Genomic DNA, 23,657 nt, shown 5'->3' with positions numbered 1-23,657 from the left:
ATGGTAGAGTGGACTAAATATGTTCACAAATAAAATAGAAAGTAGAATGTGATAACTTTATAAATTAAGGGCTCCCACAGGAAGAGAAAAGGGCAAATTGCTTTCTATTGGAAACCAAGGAAAGCTTCTTGAAAGGCATGATGTTTGAGCTGGATTTTGGAGGCTTGGTAGGATTTTAACAGGCAGAGTTGTCAGGAAAGATATTTCAGCAAAGGCCAGGAAGCTGGAAAAGGTTGAAGAGCAGTTTGGCCATGAGGCCCCTCCTTAAATAAAGGCTTTGAAGGTCTTGGTTGGGCCCTCCTATCAGAGGGGCAGGGGATTGTGAGGAGTTGTGAAGATCAGTGCTGATTGAATCTTGCAGGATGAGACTTTTCTCAATGATGAGATTCCTGGGAGGCAGGGTAGAGAAGTCCAAAGAAGTCAAAAAAGAGTGAAGAAAGACCTGGGTGGGAAATGATCCACTAGGTAAAGAATTTGGACCTTATATCCATAGGGTCAAAGATTGATTGTGGAGCCTGATGGTTGCTGCCCTCCTACTTTTAAAGAGCTTAGAGTTGAAGACAAGCTCTTGTAGACCTCACTGGGCCAGTCTGAAAGGGACGTTTTAGGTCATCAAGTTCATCCTCTCTATTTTACAGATGAGGAAACTTAGCCCTGGGAGTGCCTGAAGTGAAATTCAAATACAAGCCTTCTCAGATCCAAAGTCAGAATTCAACCCATTCTTCCATACTACCTTTCATTTTATCTTCCTTGAAGGTTTTTTAGAGGAGAGGAAAGATGAAATCAAAGAAGATTCATTTGTTCATAATGGTCAGAAAAGACGGGATTGCTTTAAATTGATTGAGTGCTTTGGCACTTGGGTGTATACTTTCTTGGGCAGACACAGATACAATTCCTTATGATATGATTTTTGTGCAAATTTTTCAGTGTATTTATTCACCATAGAAAATCTATGCAATGTACCTTTCTGTTTTTTTTCTTATTATGAATCAATGAGCATTTATAAAGTAATTACTATGTACCAGATATGTTAAGCTCTGGATATACATATACAAAATTGAGAGAGTTCTTGCCCTCAGGGAGCTTACTTCCAATTAGGAGGAAACACCTTCATAGATAAACAAATATCGGATATATACAAAATGAATACATGGTGTTTTTGTCTATGGTGTTCAGTCACATCTGACTTTTTGTGACCCCATGTGGGGATTTTTTGGCTGAGATACTGTAGTAGTTTGCCATTTCCTTCTCTAGTTCATTTTACAGATAAGGAAACTGAGGCAAATAGGGTTAATTGACTTGCCCAGGGTAACACAGCTAGTAAGTGTCTGAGGCCAGATTTGAACTCAGGAAGAAGTGTCTTCCTGATTCCAAGTCTGGCTGAACTGTGTAACCTGAACAAGTCACTTAATCCTGTTTGTTTACTTTTGTAAATAAATATTAAAATACTACATACTCAAAATGAATCCTTAAATGCACCTATAATCTCATCAATGTGGATATTCCCTTCAGTGATTCAGATTACAATACACCTATGTATTTTTATCCTATGCCACTTTTGTCAATTCCTTCTTATATTTTTTGACACATGGGGTCCAACCAATATACTGGAGGCTTTCCTTGGTTTATTGTGACATCGGTAGGATATCAGTGTAGCACACTGACTCTCCAGTGGTTATCCCTTATCTTCATCATGTGAAAACCTCATCTTTTTAAGATGTTTATTCTATGTCATCTTTTCCCTCAATTTCTCTTTGGCAAAATATTGATTATAATGTGTTGTAGCTTCCTCACATCCCCTATGCTCCTCACATTTGTCCTCAGGCTGATTTTCAATTTAATTTGCTCAGACAATGTTGTGTCCCATGCAGAATAATATTAATATTTTTAAAAATGGGTGTTTTAGGGAAAAGCTTGGTGCCATGAAAAGAACAGCAGTTTTCTAAAGGCAATTCATTCTATTTTCGTCAATTCTGTGTCCAATTCATCCTTTTTTTTGTGTTTTGCATATACATACAAATGTACTCGTGTATATGTATATATACATATATATTTTCATGTTACACACATTCTGATGGACAAATTTGTGAGGGTATTTGTCCGATTATATATCATAATCTGGACAACAGGCACTCCTCATCTTTGATTAATCTCATGTAGTTAGGCCAAACTCTTTTGAGAAATAATGGCTATCATTCCGGAGCCCCTGGAGGTTCATGGACTGATGCAGTGAGCACATTGTTTGCAAACAGGAGCATCGGAAGAAATCTCACATTCTCTCTGGAATCTTCAATTTGGACTCTGTGCTAGACTCTGTCATTTAACTGGTGAACACCTCGATAAGCTTACATCTCTTTTTTTATACCTCTCCTGGTATTAATGATCAGTGGGTTGAAGAAAGGTTGTTTCTATTGTTAGATCTTTCAAAGAATCTTATATAATTTTGATATAGGCATGGGAGAGAGCTTGTTGGAGGAAAACCTCTCAGGTGGCATTTTGCTTTACCCAATCAAAAACTTAAAAAAAAAAAGTCAGCAACCAATAAACACAATGGGATGCTGCATTCTCTGTAGATTGTGATAGTAGAGATGTGGTCCATTTTGGAATATTGCTTATCCATTTATCCTCTTATTCCCTTCTAGGGGCAGCTAGGCGGTGCAGTGGATAGAGCACCAGTGCAGGAGGACCTGAGTTCAAATCTCACCTCAGACACTTGACACTCACCAGCTGTGTGACCTTGGGCAAGTCACTTAACCCCAACTGCCTCATCCTGGGTCATCTCCAGCCATCCTGATGAATATCTGGTCACTGGATGCAGATGGCTCTGGAGGAGAAGTGAGGCTGGTGATCTGCACAGCCCTTCCTCACTCAAAACAAGTGCAAATCATGTCATTATTTCTCTGGTGGCATGGTCTTCTTCAGCAACGAAGGACGAACACACACATATTTCCTTCTAATACACTCATCGAGGATGCCCTTGATACTTGTATAAATTATCCCCATAATCATTGTATATAGATGAGAAAGTGGGTTGGTAGTTCCTGGTATTTTCTTGCTGTCTAATAAAGTCCTTTATTTTTCCATAACTTGGTTATCTCCCTATCCTTTTCAAGGGAATTGGGGTGGGCAAGGATTCTTTGAGAATTGGTCTCTAACTATTCTCAAAATTGGATCACCTCTAAGGCAGATTACTATATGTATCGATTATAATGTGTTTTTAGCCTCCTCACATCCCCTATGCTCCTCTGTTGAAATGTTTGTCCTAATTTTATCCTCTTCAGTGCTATTTTTACCTACTCTATGTGCATATTTAGATCTGTGATATTAAGGTTCCAATGTGGTAGCTCCACTGGTCTTGATGGTGGAGTTTCTTAAAAAAATCTTTGTAGACTTATCTGTGCATTGCCTTCTTCCCCTTTAAATTCTTTTTTTTTTTTTAACTCTTGGGAAGTTACATAAATGTCAGGTATTATTATTAAGATTGTCTTTTATGCCACTTCTCTAGTACAAGTTAAAAATATGATATTTAATACTTTACTTGATCCTCACAACAATTCTTGAAGTAGACAGTATTGGTATTACTGTCACCGTTTAATAAATGTAGAAAGTGACCCATGGTTGTTACAGGGTTAAAAAGTCTCAAATGGTGTTCAAAACTAGAGTGAGAAGTGAAGATTTTCTATGGCTAGGGGAGACCTAGGTATTTGTGAGGGCAACAGGGAAGTAGCCAGGAGACTAAAAGAAACTGAAGATGGGGATAGGTTGGGGCGGGGGTGGGAACTTTAGAGGAAATCTCCCAGCGGTGATGAGGAGTTGATTGAGTCAAGAAAACAAGTAGAACTGTTATGTTGTTCTGAGGAATAACCACTTCTTTGTTAAAGATTTGAGAAAAAGAAGAGAAAAGGGGATGGCATCAAAGAGTTTTAACTCATAGAATGAGGAGAAGGAGCTTAACAGGAAGTTTTTGAAAAATTTTTTTTAGTAGAGTAGGATGAGATAGGTAGGGGAGGTAAGTTGTACCAAGCTTGAGGAGAGTAGAGAAAGTTTGGAATGGCCATACGTGTTGAGAGAGAGAGCAAGCCAATCAGGGAAGACTAAGAGGGTTGTTATGTAGCAAAGAAGGCCTAGCTAGATTCTGTTAAAAAAAATGTGTTGTGGTCTGCGGACTGTTGTGTGACTTCCTTTGGCAGTGTTCAGCAGAATAAGAATGGGAGTGGAGAAAGAACATGGTGAATATAACTCAAGACTGAGATTTGGTAAATCATGAGCAGTAATTAGACTTTAGAACAGATTCAAAGTCAGGATTTGTTGAATTGACCTAGTTAACTATAGGATTAAGGCTTTGAAAGGAAGAAATTAAGACCAGCACAGGTGTTGATGAGTGCAAAGTTATGGAGTTACTTGAGGTCTCACAGAAAATGAACAATCATTTTGGGAGGAGTAAGGCAGAAGTAAGGTAAGGAAAAGATGGAAGGTTGGGAGTTTTAGCATTCTGAATCACAATGGCAAAAGTTTGGATAATAGCTGCTTTAGGCTGTGACTTTTCAAAGATTTGACAGTTAAACCCAAGTTTCTCACCTACCTGGTTCCTTTATCTTCATGGATGAATTACAGTTTGCTATAGAAACATAATACTCCAGGCTAGGTGTTTAGGGATAGCTATGATCTTTCTAAAGTGGGTCAAACCATTTACCCTTTAGAATGGTGTTTGGTAAAGCATTCTGAGATGTGCTATAAACATCCCCAAATTAGTCTTGGCATGCTTAAAGAGACATTATTGAGGCTGATAGACTTGCAGTCTGACTTATCTTTTTTCCCCCTCAACTCAATGCACTTCTGTTTAAGATTGGGAAATTTTTTTTCTTTTACCCCCTCTACAAGACCCCAAATGAATGCCAGCAGTCTTCCTGTGTAATCCCACAATAACTACTGTGATTAGGCAACAGAGAAGGATAATTTTTTTTGCCAAGAAAAGAGATTTCAATTTGTTTCAAGGGGTAGTCATGAAAAGAAGTGTAAATCATTTGTGAGATTTGAAAAGTAGGAAATAAACTGCCATGTAATGTTTTACTTATGGTGCTTCATCCAGATCATGAGATATCATGGGCTGTAATGTGGAGGGATAAGTGTGAATGTGAACATTTTGGCCATGGTTGCATATAACATTTCAAAATAACTAAGACCCTTCCCTTTTCTTCCCCCAAACTATAAACCAGTGAGCACCTGGAAACCCAGGACGCAGGAGTGCTAGAAACATTAATTAATTTTATGGCTAAGGTTTCTAATGGGCTGCAAAAAAAAAAAAAAAATCCTACTGTAATTGGAATATACATTCCCCAGTTTTATTGTATGTCAATGCACATTTCTCTGCACAGCTGCTGTGGAGAGGGAGGGCACTGTTGAACTGCTATTTCTCTGCCATGACAAATACCTATTAAGCAGTCAGCATAAACGCTTCTCATTACAACCTCTGACATCACCCTCAGGGCGAGCGGACACAGAACAGCAATTGCTGAACTGAGTATAAAAATTATCATTTTATTGTCTATACAACTGAAGGTCTAACTTGGACTCCTGCTTCAGTCAGCACTGTATAAAGGAGTGATTCTTCCCTGGAACAAATAAGCACAGTACACCATTGTAATCTAAGAAACAGGCGCTATTTATGTATTGGAAAGCCTTGTTCACAACAGTGATAACAGTCTAATGGCCCAGAAACCACTATTTTAGCAGCTGTAGAAAAAGGAGTCATAAATAACAAGATGTTGAACTATGTCAGAGATAGATGATTAGGACACAAATGGAATCTTCCCCATTAACACAGCTGTTCTATCTGTTAGTTTAACAAGCATGATTCATAGGTGGGGACCATATATTTAATGTTTATAAAAGCATCTTCTCCTCCAAAGCGCTCAAATGCTTCCAGTGTCTCTTGGATCAAGTCTCCAATGTTTACTCTCTTTTGTTGGCTGTAGTCAATGCCATCTCCGGAGTTAACTGGTTAATAAAACAAAAACACAAAGGCAGTTATTTTTCTGCAGTTTTCTGAAAAGCATTATATATATTGCCAGGCATTATCAATAACTAACAGCATTCATTTTTTTTCTCAGCATGGTGACGCTGGGAGACTCTACCTTTTATTTCATATGGCAAATTTAATGTGTTTTAGGTGTTATATGAAATATCTAAAAGTGTTTCATTCATTCATTCATTTTAAAAAGCCGCCTAACAAAAACAACTGCACACCTTAAGTTCCTACTGTGTGCAAGGCACTATGGTAGGCACCGAAAGATAAAAAGATTAGACACAGTTCATGCCTCAAATAGTTTACAGTATTTATTTGTGATTAATTTAGAAATCCTTTTCCTCTACTTCCACATTTATGGCTGTGCTCTGGTTGAGATTGCCTGGAGTGTGATCTGTTGATAAGAATGTTATCATGTTACTACGTTCGACATGCATCAGTTCAAATATCTTACCGAGATTAAAAAAGATGAAGGACAAAATACTAATTCCATATATACTCAAAGCATTGCATCAAGGTATATATGTATGTCACCTTCAGAGCCTGCTTCCCATGATATGGACTTAAATTCAAAAGAAAATAGGTCAGATGAAAAGGAAGGGACAGCACATGCCCCATAGTGAAGCCAGCCTGTGAATGAGTCCCTGTGGTTATGAACATGAGCCAAATTCCCTCCCACAAGTGAGAGCTTGGCCAAATTGTCAAATATTTAGACTTCCCACAGAGGTGAGTTTGGCAGCATATTATTTTAATTTAAAATTTTTTAAAATTCTATCCCTCTCTCTTCCCTGAGACAGTAATCAATCAGATATAGATTATACATGTGCAATTATGTAAAAACATTTCCATATTAGGCATTTTGTAAAAGAAGACTTGAATAAAAGAAAAAAATTAAAGGCAGTGATATACAGCATGCTTCAGTCTGTATTCAATCAATATCATCTCTTTCTCTGGAGGTAGAGAGTATGCTTCGTCATTAATCCTTTGGGATTTTCTTGGATTATTGTGTTGCCAAGAGTAGTGAAGTCATTCACAGTTCTTGATCAACCAATATTGCTATTATTGTAGATAAAATTCTCCTGGTTCTGTTCATTTCACTATGCATCAGTTCATGTAAGTCTGTCCAGGATTTTTTGAAATCATCCTGCTAGTCATTTCTTGCAGCACAATAATATTCCATTACAATCATATACCACAGCTTGTTTAGCCATTCCCTAACGGATGGGTATCTCTTTGACTTCCAATTCTTAACCACCACAAAAAGAGCCGCTATAAATATTTTTATACACATAGATCCTTCTCCCTTTTGGGGGACATGTCTTTGAGATATATACACCTAGTAGTGGCATTGTTGGATCAAAGGGTATGCACAGGTTTTAGGCCTTTGGACAAAGTTCCAAATTGTTCTCTGGAATGGCTGGATCAGTTCACAATTCCACCAACAGTGCATTAGTGTCCCAGTTTTCCCACATCCCCTCCAACATACATTTTCCTTTTTTGTCTTATTAGCCACTCTGATAGGTGTGAGCTGTTTAAAATTAAAACAACTCGGAGTTGTTTTAATTTGCATTTCTTTGATCAATAGTGATTTAGAGCATTTTTTCATATGATTATAGATAGCTTTAATTTCTTTGTCTGAAAACTGCCTGTTCATAAGCAGTGTATTATTTTAGAGAGATTACCTTATGAAGAAAATAGTTTATAAGTCCTAAGTTTTAAGACAGACATGGGTAACTTCCTCTCTCAAGTGATTAAATCTCAGGTTGAAGTGATATAACACCAAAACAACTGGTAGACAAGTGAAAAATTCAATTCATCAAATAATACTTCATCTACATTATGCCAACCAATGCATTGTGACTGACCATTTCAACCTTTCAAATAAATAATTATATGTATAAGTGTGTACACGTTATAAATATGCATGTAAATACATACACGCCAAGAGAAGTTTTTGGCATCAGAGAGAGCGTCCCCCTGTCTCTTTTCAATAATGCATTATTGCTTTCAGAAGTTTATAAAGACCTGAGACTGATACTTTCCCCAAATCTTTAAACATGTAGTAAGGCTCTGTAAATGAAGATGTAATAATAAAGAAGTAACAGTAATAACTCGTACCCATATTGTTAGCAAATAAACATTTTAATTCTGGGAAAAGATCTGCTTTTTTAAAACAAGTAAAAATTAAATTTAATTACCTAGGAATTTAATACTATAGCTTTGGACGTTATTATTTATAACCACATTTAATGAAGGTTGTTTTGTATTTTTGTCTGCTTTGTAAGTTTCCATGGCCAACACATTTATTTTCTTTTGGTTATCACCTTCTGGTAATGAGCCTTGATGTTGTTGTTTAGGCATTTTCAGTCATGTCTCTTTGTGACTTTGATTCTTTGACTTTTTTGTGGGGGGGCGGGGAATTCTTGGCAAAGATACTTGAGTGGTTTGCCATTTCCTTCTCCAGCTCATTTTATAAATAAGGAAACTGAGGCAAACAGGGCTAAGTGATTTGCCCAGGGTCACACAATAAGTTAAGTTCTCTAGTGTATTGAGTAAATTATCTATGAAGCATGTGCAGAACGACATGAACAAGAATTAGACAAGGTGAGGCGTGATGGTGTAGAGAAAAGAACACTGGAGAGGGGGCGGAGCCAAGATGGCGGAGTAGAAAGACGCAAATACACATAGGTCCGAACCCACAACCCATACAACATCGGTATAAAGTAACTCACGGTTAATTCTGGAGCAGTGAGGCCACAGAACAGTGAAGAGAAGGAGATTTCTGTTCCAGAGGGATCTGCAAACCTCTCGCAAAAGGTCCGTCGCGCTGCAGACGTGGAGCCCAGCCCAGCCCAGACCTGCTGCGGCCGCGGCACCAAGAGAAACAGACCCGAGCAGGCTTCAGGGACGGGATCTCCAGCGGCCGCACAAGTCCCTCCACCCACAGGTGACGGGGGGGGGGGGGGGCGGTGAGAGAGTCTCTTTGGCGGGTCGAGAGGGGAGTGGGGTGCCCCCATAACTCGGGCCCCCCCCCCCGAGGTAGAGGCTGGGCAGCGGCTGCAGACCGGGGCTCCCCAAGCGGGTGGGAGCCTGGATCCATTGTTAAGGTCTGTGCATAAACTCCCTGAGGGAACTGAGCCTGAGAGGCGGCCCTGCCCCGACCTGACCATCTGAACTTAATCTCACACTGAATAGCAGCCCTGCCCCTGCCAAAAGCCCTGAGGCTGGAAGCAGCATTTGAATCTCAGACCCCAAACGCTGGCTGGGAGGATCAGGAGGTGAGGTGGGTGTGAGGAGAATATTCAGAGGTCAAGTCACTGGCTGGGAAAATGCCCAGAAAAGGGAAAAGAAATAAGACTATAGAAGGTTACTTTCTTGGTGAACAGGCAATTCCTCCCTGCCTTTCTGATGAGGAAGAACAATGCTTACCATCAGGCAAAGACACAGAAGGCAAGGCTTCTGTGTCCCAGCCCACCCAATGGGCTCAGGCCATGGAAGAGCTCAAAAAGAATTTTGAAAATCAAGTTAGAGAGGTGGAGGAAAAGCTGGGAAGAGAAATGAGAGACATGAAGTCAAAGTATGAACAACAAATCAGCACCCTGCTAAAGGAGACCCCAAAAAATGTTGAAGAAAAGAACACTGGATTGGGAGCCAGAAGCCCTGTGTTCAGATCCTCGCTCTGCTACTTCCTCACCGAGTAGCCCGGGATTATAATTCGCTGATTCTCTCATCGTTATTTTCACTATCTGTACAAAAAGGGATTGAATAAAATGATCTCTGAGGTTCCTTTTGAGCACCAGAACCTGTGATTTGGGGATGCGGATATAGAGAGAGATGAGAATCCACATGAGTGGAAGGAATTACTCTCCCCAGCGAGATCATAAATGCACACATACTGAATCATCACTGGAATCTAAAGCTATAATGCAGGGGGCAAAGCAAGGTTTTCAAAATGATGATAACTAACTTGAAAGTGAATTAGGGCCCCAAAACACAGCCAATAGTTTTGGCTCTCATGTATTACACTGTGGAAGGGAAGAGAAAGGGGATAAAGAAAGACAGAGAAAAAAGCAAGAGAGAGGAGAACTAGAGTGCATGTGCATATGCTTGTGTACATGTATGTCCATAAATTTACAAGCATATATTATACCTAAAGTTCATCTGGTTAATGTCAGCATTAACATAGCTAATGTCAAATTTTGAGAAAAAAATGAAACACTATCACTAAATTATCACCATTAAAAGGGACAATTACTTCAAATACAGCTTTCTCTGATCATTCATGCTGAGAATCATGCATGGGAGAAGAAGTAGGCAGTGCTGGGCTTAAGAGTCTAGAAGAACTTGATTCTAATAAGAAATAATACTAATAATAACGAACATTTGATAGCACCTACTACGTGTCAGAGACACTAAGCATTTTACAAATATCTCATTTGATTCTCACGACAGTCCTGGGATGTAGGTGCTATTATCTCCATTTTATAGATAAGTAACAGAGGTAATATGAGTAGCCCAGGGTCATCTGACGTTGTATAACCATGAGCAGACAGATTAAGCTTTTAGGTTGGATTTCTTTACATATAAAATGTGCATAATAATATGGCATGTAATAGTACTTACCCTGTAGGGTTGATGTGGGATTCGAATAAAGTAATGTAAAAGTACTTTGCTAAAGTGCTATATGTCAGTTATTATTATTACATGAAAATGGGGAGAAAATATTGAAAATCGTTGAAATTGTGTCCATAGAAACATGCAAAGTATTCTCTCCTTGGGGCCTCATCAGTGCAGAAAAGTCTCAAAAGCTAGTCTCTGGTGATTATGAGTTCTTCCTGTCACAAGTTTATTTATAGAAAAACTATGATTTTATTACTGAAATATGGATTAAGTTTGGCACACTCTGGGCTGATGCTTACTAATGTTTTTGGTGTTTCCCCAAATAAGTCGTTGACAAACATTTTTTAAGCTCCTACTAAGTGCTAGACATACTAGGAAGAAAAAAATCCCCAGTCCCTGTTCTCAGGAAGCTGACACAGTCTAATCAGCGAGAGATCATGCAAATAATTATCTTCAGACAAGCTATGTACAGGATTAACTGGAAATAATCTTAGAGAGAAGGCAGTAGCCTTAAGATGAATGGAGAAAGGATTCTTGTTGAAGATGAGATTTTAGCCAGAACTTGAAGGAAGCCAGGAGACAGTGATGAGGGGAGAGAGAGAGAGAGAGAGCATTCCAGGCCTAAAAGACAGTCAGTCAAAATAAATGCTGTGGCAGGAGATGGAGGGTCTTGTACAAGGAATAGCAAAGAGACTAGTGTCATGCATTTATGTGGATGGGAGTAAGATGTGTGCACACCAGAAATGTAGGATGGGTCCAGGTTACAAAGAACTTTAAAAGCCAAGCAGAGGATTTTTCTATTTGGTCCTAGAAGAAATACGAAACCACCATGGTTTGTTAAATGAGGGATGGTGTGTGTGTGTGTGTGTGTGTGTGTGTGTGTGTGTGTGTGTGTGTGTGAGAGAGAGAGAGAGAGAGAGAGAGAGAGAGAGAGAGAGAGAGAGAGAGAGAGAGAGACATTGTCAGACATGAGCTTTAGGAAGATCATTTTGATGACTGAATGAAAGATAGATTGGAGAGAAGAGTTGAGGGAGGGAGATCAATGAGCAGACTACTGCCTTAGTCCAGTCTGTGATAAAGACCCTTCATTAGGGTCCTGTAATTGTCAGAGAGAAGTGGGTGTATACTAGAGATATTAGGAAAGTAGAATGAAATGGATTTGAAAAGAGGGTTGAGAATGAGGAGTAAAGGATGACCCATAGGCTGCCTAATCTCTGTCTCATTTCTTATTCAAATAGTGAAAAAGTTAGATTTTTCAGTTATCTTAAAATTTTAGTTTTGCTCAGGTTATTAGTGAGAAAAAAGCAAATAGGGTAAGACAAGTATTAGCCAGATAATATCCACTAACCATGTGTGTTCAGTCCAGTAATCGAAAATTCAAATTGTGGTTATAAATAAGGGCACTGTTGCAATGGGTGGTGCCCAAATCCTCATTGCTGGCATTAGGTTTGCTGAGTCCTATGCCCTTGAGAATCATCCCAGTCACAATGGATTTTCCAAGAAGCTCATTGGGGGCTGCTGGCAGTAGTCAAAGGGGAGTCTCAAGTGTATCCCAATCCACCAAACATTAAGTACTCTCTGTGTATTAGAGCATACATTAGGGATGCCGGGGATCCAAAGGCAAAGATGGTGCAATAAATAGATTTTTAAAAACTGAATTGAAGGCAAAGAAGAAGAAGATAATTATAACAGCTAGCACTTATAAAATGCTGTAAGGTCTGTAAAGCATTTTACATAGGTTATTTTTTTCGATTCTTACATCAGTCTTCTGAGGTTGGTAATATTATTATCTCCTTTTTACAAAAGAAGAAACTGAGGAAGAGAGAGGTAAGTGAAGACTCCAAGGCAGAATGAGAACAAGCCCAGCATTTTGTCTTCTGTGCCACTCAGTGCCCACTTCCAGAGCCCTCCCATTACTGGGTGCTGTGTATGCTGGCCCTCCTCATGTGGAGTGATAGGTTATAGGCATTATACTTTAGTGTGTTATAGCTATACTTCCCATCCCTGAAATATTCAGTTAGACAAGACAGATCCAATCCCAGCCTGTTCACATATGGGAAAGTCTCTTTGTACCCAGACATAGAAATTCCCCAAATCTGTGAGATGATTCAGTACCCACTTTTCACTGGAGGAATTCCACAAGTGAGTGGAATTTTGCCCAAAATAGAAGCCCCTTTACTTCAATCCACACCTTAAATTTCTACCCCTCTTGCAAATTACCAAACATTATGATTAATGACAGGCATGATTAGGCTTTCTGCCCGATGCCTTTCAGCCACAAACCTCCAGGAACTTCATAGCTATTCATTCACTCCCTTCACAGATGACTCATGATTATGTCTCTGTGAAGGAGATAGGAATAATCCCATTTTATCTGTGATGAACGTAGGATACAAAAACTTGAAATGACACAGCCCAGGAGCAGAATCAGTATTAGCACCCAGATTCTATATGGTATTCAACCATGTAAACCACCCCAGTACGCTAAAACGCCAACAGGAAAATGTTCATTTTATTTGTTTTATGCATGCTACAAAATCATTGATCTCATTTGTTTGAGTGGTAGGATGAAAAATGGTACACCGAGTGTTTTTGGTTTTGATTTCATTTTTTCCTAACAAAGGCTTAACTACAATCCCAGACCCAAGTTTCAAATCAAATAATTACAATCCCAGGCAACATTTAAGAAATGCTTACTCTGTTGCCTAAATTCTTCTGCCTGACGTTCCCACAAAGGCATCCGAGCAGCTTTCTGCCACTTCATAATACATAGAAAATCAGTTGCTACCATATTTATTTTGGAGGAGTTGGGGGTGGGGAGGGGGAACAGGAAGGGCTGAAGGAAGAGAAATACTGCTCATTTCCCTATGATAGCTATGGATTATGAGTCACACTAATGCTTTCGTAGGAAGTCTTCATTTGACCTGTACTCCAAAAGACTCAAAAGTCCCTTTCTCAGTAGGTATGTTTTACTTCTCTGCCTCAGAGTGGAAACTTTTCAACTAAGGAAAGGTTGGCGATCTGAATGAAGTATCCAAAATACTGCAGGAGCTTTATAAAACACGAGTGTTATCAAAGTGTCCTTTCCTCATTTTTAAGTGAAGCAAGAAAAATGACCCAATTTCCCACACAAATACATATGTAAACATATTGGTAAATCAATGTATTTCTTGTAGATTTAAATGGGAGTATGAGAAAGGCAGACAAGAGCTGGGAAATGAATGACCACAGTAGAAGTATCATAATTGCGTAACTCTGTTAAGGGGATGTGCTTCCAGAAGTCAACTTTAAATTAATGAATGAAAAAGCTTTTATTATGCTCTTATGATGTGCACAGCATGGTACTGAGCCCTGAGGAATAAATAAGCAAATAGAAAAGTACCGCAGTCTCTGCTTTCCAGAAGCTCACTCTGTAATGAAGGGAGACCATACAAGTACGATGGGGAGGCCCAATGGCTCTTAGGTTCTTTGAGCACCAGGCAGATAGACTCACTGCTGGGCATCTTCTGGAGCTGAATCTGGAATCAAGGGAGGGAAGAACTTGGTGTGTAGGTAGTAGGAAGTACTGATAATGGAAGAGAGGAGAGGAAGAAGTAAAGAAAGAGGTGGCCTTGTGTTAGTAAGGAAAAGATGGAGGAAGGAGAACGTAAATCATAACAAAACAAACATGATAGCATGTGTCTACCTGACACCACTCAGTCGTGTGTGTGTGTATAAGTACACATAAACACATTTTTTACATAATGTGTGTGTGTGCATAAGTATATACAAGCAGGCTTTGTGAGTTGATATGCTTCTAGAACCATATTTGGAATATCTCTACCTCAGGGAGCATGAATTTTTGCTAGCTCTTATGCACAGGGACACCACATCCATCCTTGTACTCCCATTCACACCTTATAAATTTGTAGTGCCGATCTTTATTAATATCTTTCCTTCTACTCTTCCATGCTATCTCTTGTGCAGTAAAAAAGCACAAACTGGGGCTACCAAGGGAGCAAAATATACAGTGGCCAGCCAGGCAGGTTTTTGTTAGGAGCGGGGGTACAGGGGGATAGATAGGGGTGATGGAAGCAGGGTGCCTTTTGATGCTGAAAAGTGTACACCTCCCTCTTCTTTCTCTGTGCCCCTTTTCCCATAAAGTGAACTCTGATGAACTCAGTGATGATGGGGGTGGGGAAGAGTGGGGAAACACAGAATGTGACACGGTCAGCATTTTCACAGAGTAGCAAGAAGTTATAGCATTGATGCTGTTAAGGTTGATAATAATGATGAAATGAGAAGGCCTCAATCCAGTTCCTTGTAGACAACATAATATTCACCAATAAATAGTGCCTTTTGTTGCCACATTAGCTGAAAGGTCAAGAACTGAAGAGATCATGGAGAAAGATTATTTATTTGGTTGCTAAAAACAGTTTGAAGTCAGGAAGATTGGTGTGCAGTGGGAAGCTTAATATACCCTGTTTTTGTCACTGCTTACTATCAAAGTAGGGAGGACAAGCAGAGATTTGTTTCAGTAACAATCTATTCTTTTCTTTTCTCAAAAACATAGGCTGTAGGAGTAAGTGAAATATGTAGTTTCTCCCCATTCCCACCTGCTGACAGTGTGTAAGCCTGACGGATGAGCGAACAGAACAGAAACTGCTTATTCTAAATGTGAGTTGGAGTTGGAATATTTTGTGACTCTGGAGTTGCTGGAGTGAAAAAAAAAAAACCCCAACAAAAAACAAAAGGACATACACCCACTTTCTGCATGCCACAAACCAGAAGTCTGACAAACAGTAGTCAAAGAGCAGATAGGTCTTCATGAGATGTCAAAGTGGCTGCAGTACTCTTGCTTCCTTTTGGACTCTTAAGTCCATGGTAACCAAAAGGATTATTCATCACCTTTCCCTCTTTAGCTCATGTGACACTGAGAAAGCTGGCTCTTGATAGGTATTGGAGAGTGTGATGTAAAGGTCTCGACTGGGATTGGAGGACCTTAATTAGAGAACCAAATGTTGGCTTTGTTCCTTGCTATCTGTGTGACTCTGGACAAGTTGCATAAGTGCACTAGGCTCAACTTCTTTCATCTGTAAAATGAGAGGTTTGGAGTAGATGGCCTCTAAGATCCCTTTCAGCCTATGAAAAGCAGAGTGTTTACCTGTAAATGCCAAAGGATGCTGCAAAGGATTACTGAATGGCACAGGGAGAGTGAAAAGAGGCATGGCGACTGCACAACAGATGTTTCATTTCTGACAAAAGAACTTTGTTCTTCTGGAGGGAATATATGCAAATAGTGCAGAGGGAGAGATATAATTATGGTCTTTCAGGGATATTTGGGTGCCAAAATGTAATGGAAAATGTGAATTACTTTAAATGCACTCCTTTTCCCAATTGTAGAATTTCCTTTGCAAAGAAATGACAGATGAAATGAAAAAGTACTTAAGTGCCTAATACATGCTCAACACGTACAAAACACTTTGGATATTGGGGGAGATAGAGAATGTCCCTGCCCTCAAAGTGTTTGTATTTTAATAGGGGAAGAACACATAGAGGCAAGATAACATTAGAAAAGAGGTGCATAGTGACATTTCAGTTACAAATATAGTACAGCAATTTATCAAAGCACCTTAAAATTTTCATACAAGAATCCTTTCTCTGGCCTAAGGCTGCAGGGGTCCACATCATTTTGGTGTATGTGTACATATATGTGTACATATATATGTACATATATGTGTTTGTGTGTCCCAGTTCCTTATTCATTTTGGGTCACCATATGACCTATGGAATCACAGCAAAGATGATCTCAAAAATTTCTGCCTTATTAAGTGGCTGTAAAAAAATGTGCATTTACATGAGAAATCTTTACATTCCACACAGGAATCTTTGTTAATCAGTAGTGACAGGAAACAACCAGCAAAAAAAGGCATCACATAAGCTTTTGATTAAATATTCTGTTAACATCTTTGTCTCCTAAATCCATGTTCATTCATGTCTTCTTTAGTCATTGGCTACAATAGGGAAAGGGGAGGGGCAGAGCCAGAGTTCAGAGAGGGAGAGAAAGGAGGGACCCTATAGGAGGTTAGAGTACAGAATTACCAGGGTGGCATACTGGGCTTTTTAGATCTTCACACTGATCAAGAGATATTATAACAAAGTCAACCAATGCATATTTGCTTATTGACTTGAAAGCCCTGTGCAGACTGAGCACTGTACTAGGCATTCTGGAGAGTTACAAATTAATGAGAAGAAACTGCTCTCTGGGGAAACTTGGAATCTAGTTGAATGAGTTTCATAGCTCTCTTGCTTAATATATGACCACCTGGGGCCACCTATAAAAATAAGCACTGGCTGTGTTAATTTAGGTCAGGGTTTCTTAATCTGGGGTCCATCAACTTGTCTAAATGTGTGTGTGTATAATATGTACCTATGTATTTTATATATATATATATACATATACACACATGCATTATACACACATGCATATACATATGTATTGATACAAATACCTACAGATATATGCACATATATAATATATATAAACTGTATTGCAATATAACTAGTTCCCTTTGTAATCTTATGTATTTTATTTTATGCATTTAAAACTTTCTGAGAAGGAGTCCATAGGCTTCACCAGACTGCTAGAGGAATCTGTGACAAAAAAAAGGTTAAGAACTTCTGATTTAGAAAATCAAAGGTGTCGGTTTCCTTTGTGGCAAAAGGAAACGCTGGCAGTAGGCCTGACAGAATTTAAACTCTCTTTTGTTGGCTTATTTTTCCATAGGAATTTGTTTTTTGAGGGAACCATCTCCGCTTCAGATAGATGCATATGCTGCTCTCCTAACTCACAGAGACGAAGTGTGGATGCTTGGAAGAAAGCCTTGCTAATTCAAATTAGGATGTTTCTGAGTCTAACAATTGGGGAGAAAAAGTCTAATGGATTTGACATGCTTTGAGATTGGCAAAGAAATTGTGATATTTGTGAATTCTTTGGATATTATAAACATTATTTTAAATAGAAGAAATATTGAGCAAATATTTTGTAATTGCTTGGTCAACATAACTGAAATAACTTATGTAATTTGTGAAATTTCCCTATGCTTTATATTAATGGCTAAGGAAAAAAGTCATCACCATGCCAAGGGAAGAAACAGGTTATAAGAATTTGAAAACCTCTCTATTGAAGTTGCAGGGGTGGGCTACCAAAATGGGAGAACTGGATTATATCAGCAGGAAGCAAGTCCATTTGACTATCTCCAGGAGCCATGAGATGTCTGGTACCAACCATACCCTCTACCAGGGAATTGGCTAAAGATCTAGATATGCTCAGAAGGCAAGGCACCAAATCATTCCTGGAATAAAAAGAATGATGGTTTGGGAACCTAGATTAAAAAGTACCTGAGAAAATCTGATAATAAGGGAAATAATATGCAGATGACTCAAGAGATATTCAGACTATCATTACCAATTGTTTTCTTCCTACTAAGTACATGCTCATATCCTGAAGCTAAGCATTGCCACTTCTCCATTTTATCCTGTAGCTCAAAACTCACTGTACCATAAAGATTATTTCAACAGCAGAGTCATCTGCTAAGTATTACAATGGTCATCCTACACAGCTATTAAGAATTAGCAAATATCCCAGATGAATAAAATAATGAATAACACAACAGAGAAACATCCACAACATGATTTGGCAGCCCCAGACAGTGAGTCAGACTGATCTCCTCAGCACACCTAAGGCAAAATGTATGTCATAATAACCAAGGCTTTGAAGCCAGCTTCTACTCATGCCCAGTGGTTTGTATACACACCCTTCCCTGGTTTAACTTTCTTTCCCTGCCCGTTTGTATGTGGGATGCACGGTGTCTAGCCCAGCAGTTTTGCGTGTGTGAGATGTGAACATGGATCTGAATCAAACACAGCATGAAGCTTTTCTCAGTGACAGAGCATTAATCAATAGGAAGGAAATTGCAGAAAGCACATTTGTCATCCCATTTTCCCAAGTGAAATGCCTGGCAGATTGGGCATACAGTAAAATCGCCTGTGCTAAGTGCAAACACTTTTGTGTATAGAATATGGTTGCTGAAGTACCACTGAGGGGAAGGGGAAAATTATCCCACTCCTTCTCCTCCCCCTCCATCCCCAGTTTGTTATTTGAGGGAATCAAACAATTATTTCTTGGTTTCTGGAATCCTGAGGTAATACATTGCAAGATATTGAAAGTTAGAGTTGCTATACCTGTCAGGACCTGTAACTACTGACAGACAGCAGCTTACCTGAGCAGCATTCCTGACTGGATTCTGGCAGTGCCATTCTCTGTTGGCAGGGAAAGTGAGACCATAGGCCCAGACTCAGGTCTTGGCAGGTAACAGAAGGTGAAATCCCTTGTCAATGGGACTTTTATGAAAGACTCATTTCTCAGTGACTCCTCAGCCTCCCCAGTATCTCTCTGTTAACTGATTTGCTTTAGTACAAACATCAGGTTTCACATACTAAGTCCACTTATGAAATAGAGATTGTTTTCATTAAATATAGGAACAACAGTTTCGTGAAATGAATGTGTGATGAGCTGCACTTTTACAGAAGAATTAGAATACCATTTAAAATAATTAATGTTGCTAATGAAGTTTTAAATGAATTTTGATAGTTTATCTCTAATTACTCTTCAAATATATATATATATATATATATATAACCTACTTAGATCAAAAGGCCAGCATGTATTTTTTTCAGAAAGTCTGTTTTGGGTCCTAATCCGTCACAAAAATAAAAAACGATGGAATGTTAACCATACTTTAAAAATGAAATCTACTGTCCTTAAATATTAAGGATTGACTCTATTGGGAAAAATAATATACAAAATATACATTAGTTTTATGTTCATGAGCTTGTAAGATATGTATTGCTAGCAAGAAGAAAAATCTATTTTCTCTGTAATACTTGAAAAAACTCCAAATTATAATTTAATGATATGAAAAAGAGTGATGATCTGAGATGAATGGGGATAGGCGAGGGCAAGGAGGAGTGATGATGATAGTGAAGGAGAAGGTGAAAGGGTGAAAAAAAAGAAAACACAGAATAAAAAAAAAATTAAACCTAACTGGCAAAAGAAAGGATTCTCTGGTGGAAGCAATGGTAAGTAATCTTCTCTGGGATTTATAAAGAAGACTCCTAGACATTCTTTTGGCTTGTTAGGATTCTATTTTAAGTGGGTCTGATTCTTTTCTCCTGTGAGCCCTTTTTATATAATTGAAATCATGTATTGAGTCCATCTCCATTTCCATGGTGTCTTGGTGTGGGCATGGATTCACCCATGTTCCCTTGGCTAGCCTTGTGTCCCTAGTGGCAATTGATGGTTCTGAACTTTTTCTGAGTCTGACTTAACAATGGATACTTTCAAAGTCTTGATTCATGGAGAGAGTGAATCCAAACTACAATGACTGTACAATGAAAAAATTTATAAAAAACCACAGCATCTGGTATGTTAGAGATGTCCAAGGGCTTAAATACTTCAAATCTTCTCAGATCTTGTTGACATTAATGAGATTCACATAATTCCTCCCCTCTCTTTCTCTGATGATAGAAGCTTTGAAGCAGGCCCTTCATTCACAACTGGATATCTTTTTTCTTCCCCTTGGACATTGAAAGTGGGTGACTAGAGAAAGAGGTTCCTTAAGCTATATTTTGGGAAAAGAATTTGAGTTTCTGAAATTCTGTCTTATCTGGGACAAAAAATTTTTTACAACTTCTTTAACCAAATGTAGCCACTGGTGATCTCATAGATCTCTGCCCAATGCTAATTTAAATTTCCATTCAGATATACAACGAAAATTACTAAATACTTGCTATTTTCAATAGCAGATTATGTACATTTTTTCTAAGTGAAAATTGTGATCTTTTCCAATATAATGTAATATAAATCACAACATACTAATATACCAGTCTTTTAAATTTTTGACATGCTAAAAGAAAAAAAATAATTTTTAAATGGCTGGCCATAAAAAATTCTTTGCATTTCAACCAACAAGATCACAAAACAATTACTGAATTCCTTGAAACGAGAAAAAAAATCCAAGAAATGTCAAATACAACTTAAGATCTACGGAAACACTAATAGGCCAATTATTCATATGACAAGTTCCATCTGCAAAATAGAACCAAAACCATGCCAGCTGCTCGATCAATATATGGAAATACACACAGAATAACATTTCATTACTTTCATCTTCACATAACATCATTAGTTCCTTTTTCTACTAACTCATTAAGTGTGAAACCTATAGATTATCACCCAAGAAATGAAGATAAAGAGAATTATTTTATTTCTCAGACACATTCAGACTTCCTATCATGGAACCCAAAAAGGCCAACTAGTGCCAATTGTGGTTGGTGGTTATTGTGATCTTGGCACCTGTGTTGAGAAAATAGGTGGGGCCTTAGATTAATTTCACATAAATGTTGTGAGCCATTAGGGTAATGAATTCATTCAGCGTTGACCTGCTCTAGATTTATGACTGTGAGGTGAAAGGTTATCTCATTTGTTTCTTCTCAGCCAACTTGGTTCAACAGAGTAAACAATACGCTGTGTAAACTGAGAAACTGAGTTCTAAGTCCAACACAGTCTTGTGCTTGTTGATTATCTTGTATCCATAGCACTTCAGTAGAAAAAAGGGTGTTCAAAGTGGGTTCCTCTCCAAATGGAAGTTGAGAGTATAAGAGTAGGGAGGAGACCCAAGAGCAGAGGTGTCAAACTCAAATAGAAACGGATCCCTACAGGCACAAATTAACATGATCTATGCTGTGTTGTATTTTAATTTATTTTGTTAGATATTTCCCTGTTACGTTTTAATCTGGTTCTGCCCACACTTGGGAGTCTTGTGGGCATGTTTGACAAATATGCAAGAATAAAGAGTTATATGCACTGGGGTGAGGAAGACAGTCAGATCCTTAGTTCTTTCACCAGGATAAAATCTCTTTCCTTGGGAAAGTCAAGCAACTGAAGAAATCACCGTGACAATACTAATGGTGATAATAATAACAATTATCATTTTTATATAAAGCTTTAAGGTTTGCAAAACCATGTACATGCATTTTCTGATTTGATCCTTACACCAACCCTGTGAAGTAAGTGTCCAGTTATCCTTTCATTTTACACATAAAAAATCTGGTGCTGAAAAGAGGTGATGTCATCTGCCCAGGGTCAGTCACAAAGCTAATGAACATCTGTATTTAAATTCAGGTCTTCCTGACTCCACATTCAATGGTATATATCCACTATACCACCCAGCTGCCAAGTACAATGGAAACTGGGAAGGAAAGGGAACATGGGAATTTTGATACTTGTTGTGGGTGTGTGGGTGATTCTATTTATCCCAAATCAAGATTCACATCAGAAATACAGCTGTGAGGTGGTTTTCAAAATCAAAACTCAAAAGCTTTTCCCCATCATGTAGATTATAAGGTCCCTTTGAGAAATGTTTTATAATAAATCTTAAGTAGCATTAGCAATAATCTTTTTTTACAAGTTGAAAAAATTAATAACAAATGTATATAGCTAATTCTCCCATATACAAATGGCTAAGCATCAAGTCTATTTTTCTAAATAGAATAATCTGTACTGAAGAGAGGAGGTATGTACATGTCCAACTCTCATTTCCCACTTGTTTCCTAATTATGAAATGTATATGTATAAGTCAGGTAAGAGGGAAGGACAAAGCCAAGACAGACTGATAGGGGGAATTTCTTTTTTTTTTTTTGGGGGGGGGGGGTTGCTTAACATCTTTTTTTTTAATTGACTGGTTTTAGAGAATTCTGTGGGGCACTGTAAAGTTAAATAACTTGGCCAGGGGTCACATAGTCAGTATTTGCCTGAGGCAGAAGATGAGTCCTAGTCTTCTTGACATTCTATCCATGATGCCACCAGATTTATTCAGTTTTGTCTTTTTGCTGGGTAGCTTTTCAGCTCCTAACTAGCTTCTTTGCCATCCAATAGGGTCTATGCTTTTTTCCATACTGTAGGGCATGCTGTCCCCCCCCTCCCCCGACTGTAGTGTCTTTACCCCTTCTCTCCACCAATCCAAAGCTGATCATTTCTTCAAGATATGTGTCAAGACTTTCCTTCTCCATGAAGCCTTCCCAAATTAACTCCATTACTCGTGTGCCCAGGCTGCACATTCATCTATTGCCCTAGTGTTGCCTTTTCATATCTCTTCAGGAGACTGGAAACTACCTGAGGGTAAGAATGATGCCTTTTACTTTCTTTTTAACACCCCTCTCCCTTACCCTTCACCACCCCCCTCCAGCCTCCGGCAAAGAATATAGCAGACATGCAGAAATTGCTTGAAGGAATGAGTTAATGAGTTGATATTTCGAAGTATAGTAGATGGTTTACTTCAATACAATTTATTTGACCAATAATGATTCAGGAGATAAAAATAGTATCTAAAATTTACTTAATTCTAATTTTTAATTTTGTTACTTTAAAACTGATTTCTTATATACATGAATGGCACTCATATAATTATAACAAAGCTGTCAAAAGTTTTTCATATCTAGACTCATTTCTTCAAGTTTTTAAGATCTGGGCCATTGCTTTCATTTGAGAAATAAAAAACTTAAAAATCAGGGTGCTTCTTTTATTCTGATTGATAAAGCTAGTTTCCAGAAGGAGAAAGAGAGACAATTTTATGTTGTTTTCCTTGGAATATTTTGAAAGGCAACATGGTGTGGTGGGGAGAGAGTTGGCCTTGGAGGCAGCAGGGTCTCCATTCAAGTCCTCTCTGTCCCTTAATGGATGTGTGAGTCTAGGCAAATCACTTAAACGCTCAGTGCTCCCTGTAGGAATCACCTCAGTCAGCAAGTTGCAGGGCAGGTGCCCACCTCCTTGGCAAGAGGGAGTGTCCTCACATGGGGGTTCCCTGTGCCAATGAAATGACGGGTTTGTTTCCCTATCCTTATCCCACTTCATCTGAATATTATCTAATATTTGTTTTAAATGATTTCCTTCATAGAAAGATAGCAACTGTCA

At 38.6% G+C, this 23,657-nt stretch overlaps 1 protein-coding gene and 1 long non-coding RNA gene across 2 annotated transcripts in view; one reads left to right on the top strand and one right to left on the bottom strand.

The window, feature by feature from the left end:
- LOC140522367 (uncharacterized) overlaps nucleotides 1-3,086 on the top strand; it is a 113,222-nt gene extending 110,136 nt beyond the window's left edge. Inside the window, exon 7 of the long non-coding RNA XR_011973311.1 lies at nucleotides 2,643-3,086. This is a non-coding gene — a long non-coding RNA (uncharacterized lncRNA). The remainder of the gene's footprint in view (nucleotides 1-2,642) is intronic.
- A 2,555-nt stretch (nucleotides 3,087-5,641) lies between these two features.
- Nucleotides 5,642-23,657, bottom strand: part of PACRG (parkin coregulated) — a 583,000-nt gene continuing 564,984 nt past the window's right edge. Inside the window, exon 5 of the mRNA XM_072637723.1 lies at nucleotides 5,642-5,997. Coding sequence (XP_072493824.1) covers nucleotides 5,837-5,997 — 161 coding nt within the window. The 3' untranslated portion in view covers nucleotides 5,642-5,836. The remainder of the gene's footprint in view (nucleotides 5,998-23,657) is intronic.

This window comes from Notamacropus eugenii, chromosome 2 (genome assembly GCF_028372415.1).
Source record: "Notamacropus eugenii isolate mMacEug1 chromosome 2, mMacEug1.pri_v2, whole genome shotgun sequence".
Classification (NCBI taxonomy): Eukaryota; Metazoa; Chordata; class Mammalia; order Diprotodontia; family Macropodidae; genus Notamacropus; species Notamacropus eugenii.
The sequence above is the reverse complement of the archived record's forward strand: the minus strand, read 5'-3'. Positions and strand labels throughout refer to the sequence as shown.